Here is a 15,828-nt window from a genome sequence, read left to right on the forward strand (position 1 = left end):
CAGGCAGGGGTGTTCATGGCCCCGCCAGTCTCCACTGCCATCGTCATTGCCGAAGTTGGAGTTCTTAGCAGCTGGGGAGGGTATGGGAGTGGAGAGGCTCTCTCAGTAATTGGAAATAAGTGTGCACACACCCATACGTGAGAAGAAACAGCAGGTTCCCAGGTTCCTGGGGCTTCGCACCTGAGTCTGTTTGGATCATGCAAGAAGGAGGCAACAAACTACGTTCCATGGCTGAATCCAGCCCATCCCCTGTTTCTGTAGGGCCTGAGAGTTAGTAACAGTTTTTACCTTTTTAAATGACTGACAAAAATAAGAATATGTTGTGACACCTGAAAACTACATGAAATTCACATTCAGCGTGCATAAATAACCTTTTATTGGAACACTGCCACGCTCATTTGTTTACGTACGTCTATGGCTGTTTTCATGCTACAATGATAGAGTTGAGTAGTTGGCACAGACTTTGTGGCCCAGAAAGCCTAAAATATTTACTCTTTGGTACTTTATAGAAAGCTTGCCAAGCTGTGGTGTAAGGCAGTATTTTTCCAACCAGGAAGTTTGTCTCTAGCAACTCTTGGTATTGTAATTGAGTTGTTTCTCTTTTCCGGCATAGTACTAATGTTTTGCAAACTCCTTACCTTATGATCCCCTGTTAAGCAGTCAATTTCCACTTCAGAGCAAGCCACCCCATACGAGAAGTAGTTGAAGAGATACCCTGAGTTTGTTTCAAAGCTGTAGGTAACCTCGGGTGCTCTGGGGGAGAAAACAGAAAATATTGTATGTGTGTTAAGAGGAACATGCCCCCCACCCATATACAGTCACACAGCTTGTCCTACAAAATCTCAAGACCCCAAAGGTTTTATTTTTTCATTCAGCTGTTCTTCAAAAAAGGCCATATGTTTTGAATATTTTGGATTCATTACTGAAACCCAGATAGTCCAGAGAATTCTCTCTCTTGTCTCTGCCCTCTTGTACCAATGTCCCTTATAGGAATCATCCTGTACAGCCGAGCAGTGTTTAGTATCAGCGTGCTGGCGTCTACATGGTAGAACCAGGTGACAGATTTTCCTGAGCTCATGAAGGACATGAATGTCACACTCCAAAGGATCTACTGAATTAGAATTCAAGGTCTTCAGAACAAAAGGTTCTGCCTCCGCTGGCTCCTAGGCTGTTCACACAAGTTCACCTGCTCACAGGGCTGCTCACCTTTCTCAAGGTGAAAGCTAAGAAGATCAGTATCTCATGCAGCCTGGGTGCATCTTTAAGCAGCCACTTGCCTGTGTTACTCCTCATCCACTGGCCCCTTCTAAACGTCAACAAGCGATTTGAGGAAATGTTATTAATAAAAGCAGATGTCCTCGTATACATTTTTTCTTTTTCAATCCTGAGTATGTTATACAATTCCAATTTTTCACGAGTCATATATATGTGTGTATACGTATGTGTGTGTGTTTGTGTCTGTGTGTGTATATTCTCACACCCAGAGTTTATAGTACTCTGTATCTATGTTGTTCTACATATTACCCAGAAATAATGTGAGCTGATGTGATCAGAATCTGTATGAAAACAAAATCAATACAGGGCTGAGGGAAAGGCTTATCCCAGGAGAAATCATTGCCTTCTTTGACCTCTGACTTCATCATCTTCATCTGGGTTTCCTTACATAGCCCCAGTTTTATTAACTCCAAAAATGAAATAAGAACTTAAGAAAAAACCTGCAGTAGTTTGTGTTTGTCAAATGTTGCATAACCCAGGGAGTACTGGGAAAACATTACTTTGCCAAATATATATGTAATACGTGTGTGTGTATATGTATAACACATATATAATATATATGAAATGTATATAATATATATGGTCACACATTCATGCAAGACCTTTTAAAGCAAACATTGCAGTATTTTCCAAATGCATTGATCTGTGAGAGAAAAGGTCCTAGTTAAACTTCCCAGAGAAAGCTAGAACGTTACGGCTGACAGTAAATATGATCATATCTGTTTACAGCTTCTAAATCAGATGGGCAGCGTCTCTAGCTCTTCCTGCTGCTGCTGAATTTTAAAGTTGCAGAAGACGTGTGCTCTTTTCTAACGCTCACTTTAAGTTCCACTGAATTCTGCATTTTGTGACAAGCTCACATGCTCTAAATCCTCCTTCCATTCTTCTGAAGGAAAGCCTCCATAAATGCGTAGTACAAACTAACACATGTGGGTAACTCAGAACACCAGACACTCGGGTTCTTGAAGGAGAATGCTGAGGGAGGAATGGTTGGTAATTGTCCTGCTATGTCATAAATGAGGAAACAGGTTCAGAGAATCACTGATTCCCCAGGTGGAACAGCACACTTTAAGACCAGAGCTAGAACGCAGATCTTCTGATATGGCCGCAGCTGCTTTTGCCTCCTTGACACATCATTTGGTAATCCGTGTGTTTTAGAGCATCTTTAAATTGAAATTAGTGGAAGTCCATTGAAGAGAGAAGAACTTCAGAGGAACTGCTCTCTGCTGACCTAAGGCTGACAGAGTTCAGTGCTGGAGGGGACCTTTGAGGTGAGGATGACCACACACTGTGAGATGGGCGAGACCAGCACCATACTTACTTATAAAACCCAGTAGCAGACAAGCTCACTGCATCCTGGTAAGCAGCTATGACCTAAGGAGAGGAAATGGCCATCAGGAAGGGATAGGCACGGTTTCCAGAAACCCAGCACTACGCTCTCATGAGCTCATCCTCCTCCTCTGGAAGCTCATCAACTCCTTTTACTAGTGACTCACTTTCACACCTTACCTCGCATCCTCACTGCCACCTCTGCACTAGGTCCTCATCATCTGAAGCCTGGAGGACTACGGTAGCCTCTTAACTAGTCTTCCTGCCTCAAGTCACCTCCCCACTCTGCCACGTAGCCCAGTGCAGCCAGAGTGATTATCTCAACATACCACACAGCCCATGTCACTCCCCTGCTCCGTGGCTTTCCATGACTCTCCATCACCTATGGAGCAAATGCCTGACATTAAGGACCTCAGTCTTCTCTCTGGCTTTATGTAGCAGACACACCATTGCTACTCCAGCCAAACTCGATTGTTAACTCTCTGCCAACACTTCCATGTCCCCAGACCTTTGTGCCTTCATTCATGTGGCTCCTCTGCTATATCTGTCCAAATCCTTTTCTTCCCTCAACAACCAGCTCACACTTGCCATTCCAACTGCCTCTTCTCAGTGATGACTCCCTGCTCTGGCTTTATACAGCAACTCTCTACATTGCTCATTTGATACTTAGCCTGTTACCTTCTGTTTTCAGTTATACCTTCCTATTAATAAAGCTATCCATCTATCTATCCATCCATCCTCTTTAAATACGTTAATAAGTTTTTTTAGTATCTCCAGCACTAGCACAACACTACAATTTAATATGTAGTTAATATAATTTTCATCATGATCATTGTCAACTGCCAACCTCTTTACCACGTACCGGTTGCTATTGAGTACTTTGCATGCATTATCTTACTTAATATTCAATACAACCCTACAAGGTTAGTACTAATATTATCTCCATTTTACAGATGAGAAAACTCAGGCTTAGAGAACGAATTTCTCTAGGATCCTTACCATATATATATATATGGTACAAAATATATACATATATAGTGGTGGTGGTGATAATGGCATGTTTTTCAATGTGGTACAGACACTTAAGAGATTTGATGCCTATCATCTCCTGATCACATCTTTTTGATAATGGCCTCTGTTGGGGTTTCCTGCTTACAAGGAATGTTGGACTACATGGTCAGTCATTGAGGACAAAGCTCAGGTCAACAGATTGTAAAGTCTCGATCTGTTAAGGTCAACAGATTGTAATGTTGTTGAAAACATTATCAATGGCCGACAAATCCATGCTAAAATCAAACTACCAAAACCAAAAGACATTGATGTGGTATTTATGTGGGTGTTATCTATGTGTTGGCACTGATGTGGTATTTATGTGGGTGGTATCTATGAGTGTTGGAAGAAGTAGAGGTCATGAGAGGCATAGTAAGATGGGTGGGTCTGAGAGAAATATCTTATTTTCTTTGAATCTATTGAGGGAGACTTGTACTGTCTGAGCTGGACTGTATGCAGGCACATTTTGTGCGTTACTATTGTGCCCAGTTCTGCCATTCCAGCTGGAGGGGGACAGTGAAGTAGGGCTGTCATGGATATTTCTGCTTGTTGGAGTAGCTGAAGCCTCCCACCTCAGAGAGCATCCCTGTGAGGATTCCTGACATGCAGGCCCCCAAAGGAGAAATCAGAGAACTGGGCTTGTTCTTACTACGCATGGTGCTTGTTCTGTCACTCCTAAAATCACGGGTATGATATAACCTCTTGGGCGATGACTTTTCCCTGCTCCCTCACAGATCTCAGTGGACCCAGACTCCAGAGATGGATAGGGGCAGCCCTGTGAGAGAAGTAAGTTTGAAGAAAACCAGGCTCATCTAGACTGGATGAGTGGATTGTGGGATGAGGCCGAGTGAGCCAAGACTTCTCAGTGAGGCATATTCAGCAGTCATCTCCATCTTCTTAGGTTCAGGATAGCCAAACCCCCAATTCCCACCAGGTTACCAAGATCCTGGATCAAAAATTTTCCTCAAGTGACTTCCTTCAACTATGAAAACCATAGAGAAAGGAGCCCAGCAAGGTCGAGCATTTACTTGCCCTGTGAAATCATACAGACCACCTCAACTTCTCTTTGCCTGAGTGACTAGATCACGACCTCCTATTCCTGCTGGGGTCGGGACAGAGGCTCTGCTCTTAATCCCCATCTGATCTGCAAAAAAGTGTGTTGGATCAACTAAGACTTACCCAGTCTTCCCAGGAGCCACTAGGATTCTTTCTCTTGAAGGGTTCCAGCCTTTTCAGGATGGTCTGGCACGCTTCCTAAAGAACACAGCCACCACACACCAGACACATCAATCCTCTGCATTCCCCGGCCCAGGTATCCTGGGGGCCTCGGCACGGCCACCTCCTTAATGCTGTGCCCAAGGTGCCACTCAAACAGCCTTGGCACCCTCTCAACAATGACTGGGGCCCAGAGTGAAAGCCACAAGACCCTGCCAAAGGGACTAACACTGGCGCTAGGTTGGAGAGCACGTCCTGATTTAGTTCTAAGGCTGACAGAGGGTGAAATGTTCGAGGGATCCCAAGGAGATACTTCTACCATCAAACTCTTTCCTTTGATTACATCCCCCACATGGGAGGAGAAGCAGGTGGGTCTTTTTTTTCTTTAAAATTTTTTTTTAGGAAGATTAGCCCTGAGCCAACTGCTGCCAATCCTCCTCTTTTTGCTGAGGAAGACTGGCCCTGAGCTAACATCCATGCCCATCTTCCTCTACTTTATATGTGGGACACCTACCACAGCATGGCTTGTCAGTGGTGCCATGTCCGCACCGGGGATCTGAACCTGTGAAACCCCAGTCGCCCAAGTGGAACGTGCAAACTTAACCCCTGCGCCACTGGGCAGGCCCCTAGCAGGTGGGTCTTAACTGGCCAACCCACAGTTGAATTCCAATTTCAGTGCATTGTCTTGTGGACTGTTCTATAGCAGGAAGTATGTCTTCCCAGAACCCCCTGCATTCCTTCCAACTCTCCTCCTCATCCTACCCTCATCCTTCCTGACTTTGATGGAAGTGATTATGGTTCTTCAGCCTCTCTTTTAGCTTGGTATTTGGAGGAACAGCATTCTCCTGGATAAGAGAGCCACAGGCATGGCCACAGCCAAAGAGCCTACAAGGGCAATTCCAGCTCCCACCCGGGGGACCCTCCAGGCCCAAAGCCCTTGGCTGGTCCTCAGTTCTGTCAGCTCCCAAGGCTCCTTACGTAGACGGCCTGTCCGTTGAGGTCAGTGCTGATGGAGGCGGCCGTGGGAGAGGTGTTGGGCACGGTATTAGTGCTTGTCTCGCTGATGTAAATCTTAGAGGTGGGGATTTTCAGAGCTCTGCTGGCCACCTGCCAAGAGAGACGACATCACCCTCTGGGGAAGGGGTTAGCATGGGGCTTGGCTACTTTCTCCCCAAGATGGGATTCAAGTTCACAGTTACAAGCAAGAAAATAATTTTGTAAACTAGAATTCTACTGAGACTGGATGTTCTCACATCTGTCTCAATTCAAAGCATCAATTAACAGAGTCATTCCAGTGGATAAAAAGGTCAAAAACCCAATGGTGACTAACAGTGCCTTTTTAAGCTAACACTGGCTTTTTACAAAATCCAGTTTGGCCAGTCCCATGGGCCAAGCAGGTGTGCCGACTCTGACCCAGCTCCATCCTCCCAGCTCCACTGTAAAGAGTCTCACGTGTTGCAGAACTAGCTACCTTTATGCACACAACACACCCACCTTACACACAGTCACAGAACCCTAGAGTGTTGGTTTCAGAAGTGATCTTCCAGATCACCTGGCCAACCCCTTTGCACAGATGAGCAAACTGAGGCCATGAAAGGTAGAAGACTTGCCAAAGTCCAAACATAAATGAGCAGCAGCACCAGGGTTAGAGCCTAGGCCTGCCTCTGCTTCTGCTATGTCCTGCTGCTCAGTTTCGCACATCTCCCCTCACACAGACACCATGGAGTCAGAGAGGACTCCCACAGCCCCATGCTGCTCACCTGGACCATCTTGGTGTGAAGGCCTTGGCCCATCTCAGTGCCCCCATGGGTCAGCAGCACAGAGCCATCTGTGTACACATGAATCAGGGCTCCTGCCTAAGGGAAGAGAAGGATGCCAGACACAAAATTCGGTACATGCTAACTCAGCTTGGGTCTTAGAACCTGAGGTGCTGGAGCCCAGGAACAGAGAAAGAAAAACACCAGCAACATTTTAGATATAAACCCCAGACGGAGATTAGAGCAGTATAAATTTTGTGATTAAATTACATAGCCCTTTAGTTTCCAATATTTTTTTCATCTCTTTCTTTCTGTCTGTCTCTCATCGTCATAGGGAGGTAGGTCAAATATCTTTGTCCTCACTCTATAGATGAAGAAATGGGATCAGAAAGGCATTGTAACTGCCCTTAGTCCTACAGTCAGGAGGAGTAAGAACTAGAAGTTGACCCCTGATCTCCGAGTCCCATGCTGCTCTCACTGTCCCACGACACATGGGACAAACAGGGATGCGAGTTCAACTTCTGTTTTAACAGCAAAGAGCTCCTCTAGGTAGCTCTGTTACCAGTGACAATGGACTTTCCCTGCACTACTGCAAACAGAGGGGGAAATGGAGCCCCAGTTCAGTGGAGATGGACAAAATCATATAAAGCAATTACCTGATTCAGAAAACTAATCGCGAAGTTTATTCCAAACTTGGTAGGAACTATGCACAATCCTCTCTTTTTCCAACAATTCTCCCTGGAGAAAAAGGAACATTCTCATAGAATGTTCTTGACCATATTTATGTTTGATTGGACATATTTTCAGTCAACACCTTTGTAAAATTGGAACAAGGCATCCTTGGAGCTGCTCATATAGCCCTTGTTATCAATGAGTTGTGGCCCAATTATGGGGACAAAATGAGCAGGGGTTCTGAGTCCTTCAGTGCAGCTGGAGTGGGGCCCACACTTGAGAGAACCGGCTTTAAAGTATCATCACTCTTCTTTCCTGAGTGGAATTCGGCTCCGGTCAGAGTGCCCCAGTGACCTTGGACAGTGATTGTCCCAGGGAGGAACTGTGGTTCGCTGATGAGAATGACAACACTTTCACTGTGCTTTGTATTTGGTTTTCTGAGCAACTCAGTGAGGAAGACAGAGCCAGCATAATCATCCCCACTGTGCAGATGGGGGTCCAGGGAGATGGAGTGGCTGCCATGGTCACATTCACAGAGTAGTGTCAGAGCTGGCGCATAACTGTGATGTTCTCAGACCTGGGCTGGTGTTCACTAGAACACGGTGTACCCGGAAGGCAGACAAACGTGTAAAGATGAGCCACACTGCTGGGCTATGACACTGAGTGGTGTGGGCCCACCTGCCCCCAGGCTGAAGGTCATTTCGGGATCTTAAAGAGATGGCTGTGAACAAGTTGGTAAACTCAGCAGCTTTGTAAGTTATCCATTAAACTACTAGCTTCACATTTTGAGTTCAAGAAAAAGGCTATAGAACATGAAATCCCAAAGAGCACCAGAACGTCAGACTCCTCCCCGCTCAGCACGTACTTGTTGAACTTGTCAATCTCACTCTTCCGGGCGTGATACTGGGAGCTTGCCAGGCATTCATCCCAGCACCTGGTCAAGGTGAACCCCTCGAGCTTCTGGTTGAAGTGTGTCAGGTCCCCTTCCTTGTACATGTTCTTCCTCCGCACCTTCCCAAGGAGAGAGACACTGAGGCCCAGTGAGTGGCAAGAGATGAGGGGGGCAAATCCTAAAGTCAACCTTCCAGACCCCTCAACAGCCCCTGCTCATCCTCTTCCCCCATGGGAGATGACCAAGACACACTGTCCCCTAAAAGTAGGCTAACCCGCCCTGACTTGTGCCACCACATTCCCAGCTTACTTCCTCTGCAGGCAGCCCACAGGTCACCGCAATTTCGCTCATCCACTGTTCGGCAATGAGCATTGCCTGGGGTGCCCCAAAGCCCCGGAAGGCCGTGTTAGATGGCAGGTTGGTCTTGCACACCCGCCCAGTGCCCCGGATGTTGGGGATTTTGTAGCAGCTGTCCATGTGGAATAGAGCTGCTTGCATTACCTGAAACCGAGGAAAGAAATGGCAGAGAGCTGTGCATTGATTTCATTGGCTTCTCCAAAAAGGTATTTCACGGGCTGCATCCATCCCTGCCTTTCCCAGCACCACGTGACCTGCTATTGCCCAGGCCCAAATTATTTCTTCCCTGGGATATTGCAACAGCCTCCTTACTGTGCTCCTGGCCTTCAGTGCCCAAGCGAGCTGATCAGAGAGCCCCTTGCAGAGAGGAGCCACACCCAAGTGGAGACAATGGGAACTCTGCATGTCCTGAAATGTTTGATTTTTCAACAGGAATCTATGCATATATAACTAGCATGGTTATAAAATTAAAAGTTAAATAACTTGAAAAAGTAGTACCACTAAGGTAACTCTGTTAATTTTCAAAATTGACAAAAATACATGCTTATGCAAGTCTTGTATAAGAACATTCAAAGCAGATTATCCATAAAAGCTAAAAACTGGAAATAATCCAAATGTCCACGGAGTAGTGAATGGGAAGTAAAATATGGTTTATCCCTACAAGGGGATATTCTTCACCACCTAGGGGCTGGGAACAGGAGTGACTGCAAACGGGCACAAGAGACCATTTTGGCTTATGGAAATGTTCATAAACTGGATTATGATAATGGTTGCATGACTCTAAATTTACGAAAAACCATTAAATTATATACTTCAAATGAGTGAGCTTTATAGTATGAAAACTATACTTCGATGAAATAGTTAAAAAGAGTAATTCGACTCATCAACTCAAATTTTAAATAATGTATAATGTAGAAAATGGTCGTGTGTGCCCACCTTAATCTCATCCAATCACTATTTGGTGTATGTTCTTTCACACATTTTCCCTGCATATCATTATGTATACATATTGCTAATATTACATTCATACACATACAAGATCACCATGCTGTACATAAAGTTTTGTAAGTAACTTTGCATGCTTGGCAAGAATAGGAAGGACGAGTTTCTAATCAGAGAAGTAATAGGATCATGTCTGTACTGTAGAGATTAATCAAGGATGGAGAGCCCAAAGTGGGGACCATTTAGGAGACAACTGCAACAATAACAGGCAAGAAATGAGGAGGACTGTAGTCATATGCGCAAACAGGTTGTGGGACATGGCTTTGACCTCCCGGTCACCCCCGGGATGCAGGGGCGGGTCCTACTTACAGCCTCAGAGAAATCAAGGGTGTTCCCAGCATTGCTGTAGTGATTCACCTCCAGAGCCACAATCCTCCCAGTCTTCATGAAGCCAACCTGTCAAAAAGGCGAGGGATTTCTCCACAGTCCCCTTCCTCTGCCTATCTCTAATCATTTCCTCCCACCTACGCTACCTGGAGGAAATGGAAAGAACAGGACATGGCACCACGAAAACAAGGTGAACTTAACGGGTGTAGAAGAGAGGACCTGACATCTCCCCAGTGACATACCCCTGGATCCTCACCTCTGGACACCTTCTCCCCAGCCTCCTCCTTTCTACCTACTCCTGGCTTCTGGTTCTACCAGAGGGAGTGAGAAGGTAGAAAAGAGGGTGTCGGTCATGAAAGGGTTGGGAAGAGAAATGAGGAAAGATGCTGGAGAGCTTTGCCACAGATTTTGGCCAGCAAACAATAAAAATAACACTTTGCACTAGCATGAATGTGCTTTCACATTCCTGACCTTGTGCTACCATCAAAACAAATCCTACAGGCCACTTCATAAGTGAGGAAATGGACCCCAAAAGACCAAGTTACTTTCTTCAAATCCGCCAAAATTGGGGAATGGGAGAAATACAATCCATTTTGGGGAGTTAAATTATGAAACAAAGTCAGAGGAGGTCAAAGGGGAAATGTTCAAAGCCAGCTCATGGAGAAAGAGGGCTCCCAGGTTTATAGAGCTACACGGGACCTGTAAGGTTATACTGGTGTGAACAGAGAAGGAGCACATGGTCAGAACAGGAACTGATCATCCACAAAAGCCCAGAAAAGGGACTGTCGCACAGGGAAATTGGGCAGTGCCCAGCCACACACGGTCTGGCAGGGCAGGTGCCCACCCCAACAATGTGTGCCTGTCCAGGCCCCTGGGAAGTATTACTCCTCATTGTAAATTACCAAGTGGTCATTCTGATTTTTACATCAGACTGTCAACACACTAACATTATGTCATCCTGCAGGATGGATTTGCCCCAGGTCTGCAGAAAAATCAGGTTTCTGAGCCTGAGAGGAATAAGACCAGATTTGGACCACAACAAATTCATAAAAGTCATGAACACCACCCTGTGATGTTGCTTTGGAGCCAGCTTCCCCCAGCATCACCCCTGGAAGCTGCTGTTGGCCGGTTTGCATTTCTCTCGTCGCTATTTCTTCTTTGAACTTGTACAGATAGTCATGAAGAAACTCAGAGTACATCCCAGAATCCCTGGGTCTTCATCCCCAGTTTCCTAATGAGATGGCATTGCCCACCCTGGCACAGCCCCCGACATCTAGAACCTTGTATCTGGCCAAGAAAGGATGTCTGCCGCCGGTTATCAGCATGTCCTCGTCACGATCCAGCATGCAGCGCACAGGGCAGCCGGTCCTGAGGGAGGCATCAGAGGGTGAGAAACCTGGGAGTCTCTACACCAGCCCAGCTCTGGGAGTCTCAGGGATGAAAACAGCAAGGAAAACTGTTGCTGCCTGGTGCACAGAATAGACCTGCACTGGGCTGCTCTACTGGCTAGACATAATGTTGTACAAGGTGAGGAATGTGAGGATGGGAGGTGTGTCCTTGCCCTTGGGGCTCTCACAGCCAGGTTGGGAAGATAAGACATGGACACGTGCATCAGAACATAAAGAACCAGGCGATGTTTCCCTCACCCCTATACCCAAGAATTCTAAAAACAAAGAGCTGTGAAAATGCAAAAGCAAGGGGAATCGACTTCCCAAAGGGGGAAACCCAAAAGCATTCCTGGCAGAGGCGGCCTTCTTCTTTTTCCCAGAGTCCACTGGGAGAACTCACTTGTATGCAGCCAGGGCCACTGCCGTGGACACCAGGGTGCTCCGGGTCTCCTTCCCTCCAAAGCCTCCTCCCAGTCGCTTCACTCGGACCAAAATTCGATTTGCTGGAACCCCCAATACGTTTGCAACGAAGGCCTGGGGACAAAAGAAAAAGCCCTCACACTGAATGCATCATCTTGCCCTACTGCAGGCCTGACCCAGAGGCTGCCTCACATGCACAGGCCTGACTACTGCTGTGAAGTCTGAAATTCCCTGATTGGGGGATCCCCTCCCCTCCCAGTGCAGTCCTTGGGAGTGGTGCTGGGGTCTGGCACTCATCAGTCACTGTAGTCTGAATTCAGACACTTGTGCTAACCAGAGGGGTGAGCAGCTGGTCACAGCACACTTTCAGAGCCAAAACTCATTCCAATTGGCCAGGAACTGGTGGGTCATGAGAGTAGGACCAGTTGCCAAGAATGCTGGCAACCACTGTCACATCACAGGCAGTAGAGAAATGGGGAGTGTTTCCTCTGCAGAAATTTGTTTGAGCTGCTGCAGATAATTTAGTGGTCCCTGTGGCTACTACTTAGCCCAACCCCTTCATTTACAGAGGAGGAGACTGAGGCCACATAGGATTTGAGCAAGGCCATGTAGCACTGGAATGATAGCAGCTAACACTTACTAGTCTCCATACAAATATTAAACCTCATCTAATCATTACAACAACCTTCCAAGCCCCATGTTATGGATGAGAAGGTTTATGTAACAAGCTCAGTGACACCAGCTTGTTGGTGACAGGGTCTGGCTCCAGGACCACTAACCCAAATCCCATTCTGGACCAGCCTAGGCCTGCCTCTTCACATTCCCACACTGCCGCTCCTGATCTGCCAGGAGCTCCCTGGAGCCCTCCCCAGGCCCTTGAGCAGACCCATGGGTCACCTACTTGGGTCTTCATGGTGTTCTGTGTAGACACAAAGAGCTCCATCTCCCCTGCCTCGCCTTTCGGGACAGCGATGGTGCAGTGAGTCTCCAGGTAGAAGTGCTCTTGGCCGCCAATGTAAAACTCACCTGGGGAAGCAATATGACTCCCAAGTGAGTCCTGGTTGCACAGGAGGTGAGTTTGCTTAAGGAGAGAGTGTACTTGCCAAGTGCCCTATGCAGGAACCAATGGCTCACAGGTAACTTCTAGGTTCCCCAGTTGCAGTGGAAAAGGGTCTCAAAGTCTTACCCACCTGGGAGCTGAATCCCCGACCCCGACGGAGAAACTAGAAAGATATTGAAATGCATCAGGCATGAAGCTATCTTCTCACTGCAGCTAGTGGAAATCAAAGATTTCAAAACTATACTCATAAAATGTTGGAAAAGGTAAAAAAAAAGAATTAATAGATACGACTGAAAATATCTTCCAGAACTGAAGCTATCAGGCCTGATGGAGAATTGAGTTACTAGTGACTTAGTGATGCACAACAGCCAATGTAGAAAACAATTCCACAAGGAGTCTGATCCGCAGCCTTGTCCTGGGGTGAGAGCAATGGACCCAATTTCACACTGAGGAGGGTCAGGGAGGAGGGGAGGGGGAGCACCAGCCTTCAGGCCCATGGGGAGGGCCAGGAGTCTGTGTGGTTAGAGGCCTGGCAGACCCAAGGGCGGCCAGGCATCTATGGCCATTATCTTCCCCAGACAGTCTTCCAGATCCCACACACTCTCATCTCTCTAGAATCACTGAGATATATCCAGCCTCGAGTCAGGGGAGCGGAGATTAAGATGACTGAAATTCTTCCCCAGCCAACTGTCTCCTACTTTGTTATAAAGATCAGAGGACCTCTTCTGTTAGGAAATGATAGGAAAGCACTTCCCTGCCCCAGGACTCAAGGGACAGCTCTTGAATTTCATTCCCAAACCAGGGCCACCCCATCCCCACTGCTGCCTGGTGCAGCTGTACCTGAAACAATGTTATCTGCTTCTGCAAAGCCCTTCTGGAGGTCTCCTTTCTCAATCTTGAGCTCAGATCCATAAAAGGAGTTGTGTTTTATGGCATCCTGAGGGTCATAAAGAAGTGTCAGTGACTTGGCTTTCAGGAGAGAAAGGTGGATTCCAATGGGGGAAGAGAAGCTGTTGGAACGGCTGCCCTTCTCTTCTCACATAGGCCTCTCGACAAGCTTCTTATACAGACTTAAAGTGAGCTCACACGCAGCCCGCAGGGTCGCATTCCTCCATTTCCTCATATATACATGGACAAGCTCGGATCTTGAGGAAAAGCAAAGAATCCCTCAAGGAACCAAGTGGAGCTGAAACTGGGAAGGAGGAGCTCAGTCGGCCATTAGTAGACTGAGTCTAGGATCACGATGGGGAAGGTTTCATAGGACCACACAATCCCAGGACTGGAAGAGATTTTAAAACCTATCTAAAAGAAGACGTGGTGTATATATACATATATACAACAGAATACTACTCAGCCACAAAAAAGACAAAATCATGCCATTTATGACAATATGGATGGAGCTCGAGGGTATTATGGTGAGCAAAATAAATCAGAAAGAGAAAGGCAATTAGACAAACAAACAGACACATAGATAAGGAGAACAGATTAGTGGTTACCAGAGGAAAAGGGGGGAGGGGGAGGGTGAAAGGGGTAGGGGGGCACTTATGTATGGTGACATAAAAACTTGACTGTTGGTGACAAACATGATGCAGTCTGTACAGAAACTGAAATATAGTGATGCACACCTGAAATTTACACAATGCTGTAAGGCAATATGACCTCAGTAGAATTATTTTTAAAAAACCTATCTAGTCAACCCCCGTCTGCTCGAATCTCCTCTAGAGGATCCTAATAAAGGTGCCTCCAGGGAGCTCACCCCTCTCCATAGGAAGCCCGTTCTCTGTTACCTCGATTGTGATAATGGCTGGAAGGTCTTCATAGGTGATTTTCACTGCCTGAGCAGCTCTCTGTGCATGTTCTGGGGTGTCGGTGACCACAGCACCAATGATGTGCCCAACACAAGTCACCTAGGAGCAGAACCAGAGTGCTGAAGAACATAACTGAGCTCCTCATGAAGCAAATTATTTTGGGTTGTCCAAAAAGGCCAAGGAAATCCCTGCTCCCCCAGTTTCCTGCTAAGGCCCATTTTAGGAATTCCCTGGGGCTCTTTATTTCCTTATCCTATTTGGAGTTATGTGCTTCTTCATAAGTGTTTAGAATCAGTAGAACTGAGATAGGAGTTGCAAGTCACTCATATCAGGATGGCAAGCTCACTTCATTTCATGGGCCAATTCTGATGATTTAGTACTGGCAGCCTGTTGAGAAGCTGCCCAGGATAGAATGTGGTGATTGATTAGTGATGTCTGTCATGAGCAGCCAAATGGGAGGTGTGGCAGCACAAAGTGCATTTGTCCGCTCGGATCTACTCCAACACCCTTGTTCTTCATGAGAAGAGACAGAGAGCCAGAAGGCAAGATCACAATTGGCTCATGACTAGAACATGACTAAATCTTAGACCCTGCCTCCCAGTTTCCTTGTCTTTCCACCATCCCCACTTTCTTCTACCTTCCATTCCCCAGATTTGTACCAGAAGCTTCTCAAAGGCAGTAATTATGTCTTATACCTCATCTAGATGCCCAGAAGCCATAGTTCCTGACTGGGGGTTCTTAGACTTAATGACCCATAAACCAATTTTTTTGTTAGATTTTTAGAATGGTGATTATTGCTTTCTTTTCATTTAATAATTTAGTCCCAATAAAAGCTTAATGGATCTCCTTCAGAGATAATTTTCTCCCAACATCCCCCCAAAAATAAACAACAGAAAAATTCTCCAACTCCTCACTTTGGAATACGAGGTTTCTGACAATAGGAACCAGTACTTAGCATGCCTGTCTCTGGTATTTATCTCTCCAGGACCCAACTAAGTTATTAACTTAATTCACTAGCACAGCGGTTGTTGAACCTGGCTGATTCTCACTGACCGCAATGCCAGCAAGGGTCTTAGAGGCTCTGGAAGTCTGTAAAGCAGTTTGTTCTTCGTTAAAGGCTCTCCTTTTGGAGTCTTTGTGTCTTGTGGTTGTAGATGTTCATTCTCTGCTTCACTTTTATGTCAACAATAAGGTGAATTTGCCCTCCAGCCACACCTACCCTCCTCCAGTTTGCAACAATTGATCTGTATTGGAATTATAAAGTGACTGTCTGAGA

At 46.3% G+C, this 15,828-nt stretch overlaps 1 protein-coding gene across 3 annotated transcripts in view; it reads right to left on the bottom strand.

Annotated features, from left to right (window-relative positions):
* Nucleotides 1–15,828, bottom strand: part of LOC103567354 (xanthine dehydrogenase/oxidase-like) — a 72,302-nt gene that overhangs the window by 9,170 nt on the left and 47,304 nt on the right. For 2 of the 3 annotated variants that reach the window (XM_070574217.1, XM_070574216.1), the window contains exons 19-32: nt 14,532–14,651; nt 13,585–13,681; nt 12,586–12,710; nt 11,665–11,798; nt 11,157–11,244; nt 9,859–9,945; nt 8,500–8,691; nt 8,164–8,309; nt 7,283–7,364; nt 6,630–6,725; nt 5,848–5,976; nt 4,834–4,908; nt 2,597–2,649; nt 639–753 (exon numbers count right to left, since the gene is read on the bottom strand). In XM_070574217.1, the coding sequence (XP_070430318.1) occupies nt 639–753; nt 2,597–2,649; nt 4,834–4,908; nt 5,848–5,976; nt 6,630–6,725; nt 7,283–7,364; nt 8,164–8,309; nt 8,500–8,691; nt 9,859–9,945; nt 11,157–11,244; nt 11,665–11,798; nt 12,586–12,710; nt 13,585–13,681; nt 14,532–14,651 (1,539 nt within the window). Of the gene's footprint in view, nt 1–638; nt 754–2,596; nt 2,650–4,833; nt 4,909–5,779; nt 5,977–6,629; nt 6,726–7,282; nt 7,365–8,163; nt 8,310–8,499; nt 8,692–9,858; nt 9,946–11,156; nt 11,245–11,664; nt 11,799–12,585; nt 12,711–13,584; nt 13,682–14,531; nt 14,652–15,828 lie in introns of those variants that run through there. The other variant, XR_011526617.1, reaches the window with a different exon arrangement.

Source organism: Equus przewalskii, chromosome 14, assembly GCF_037783145.1.
Source record: "Equus przewalskii isolate Varuska chromosome 14, EquPr2, whole genome shotgun sequence".
NCBI lineage: Eukaryota > Metazoa > Chordata > Mammalia > Perissodactyla > Equidae > Equus > Equus przewalskii.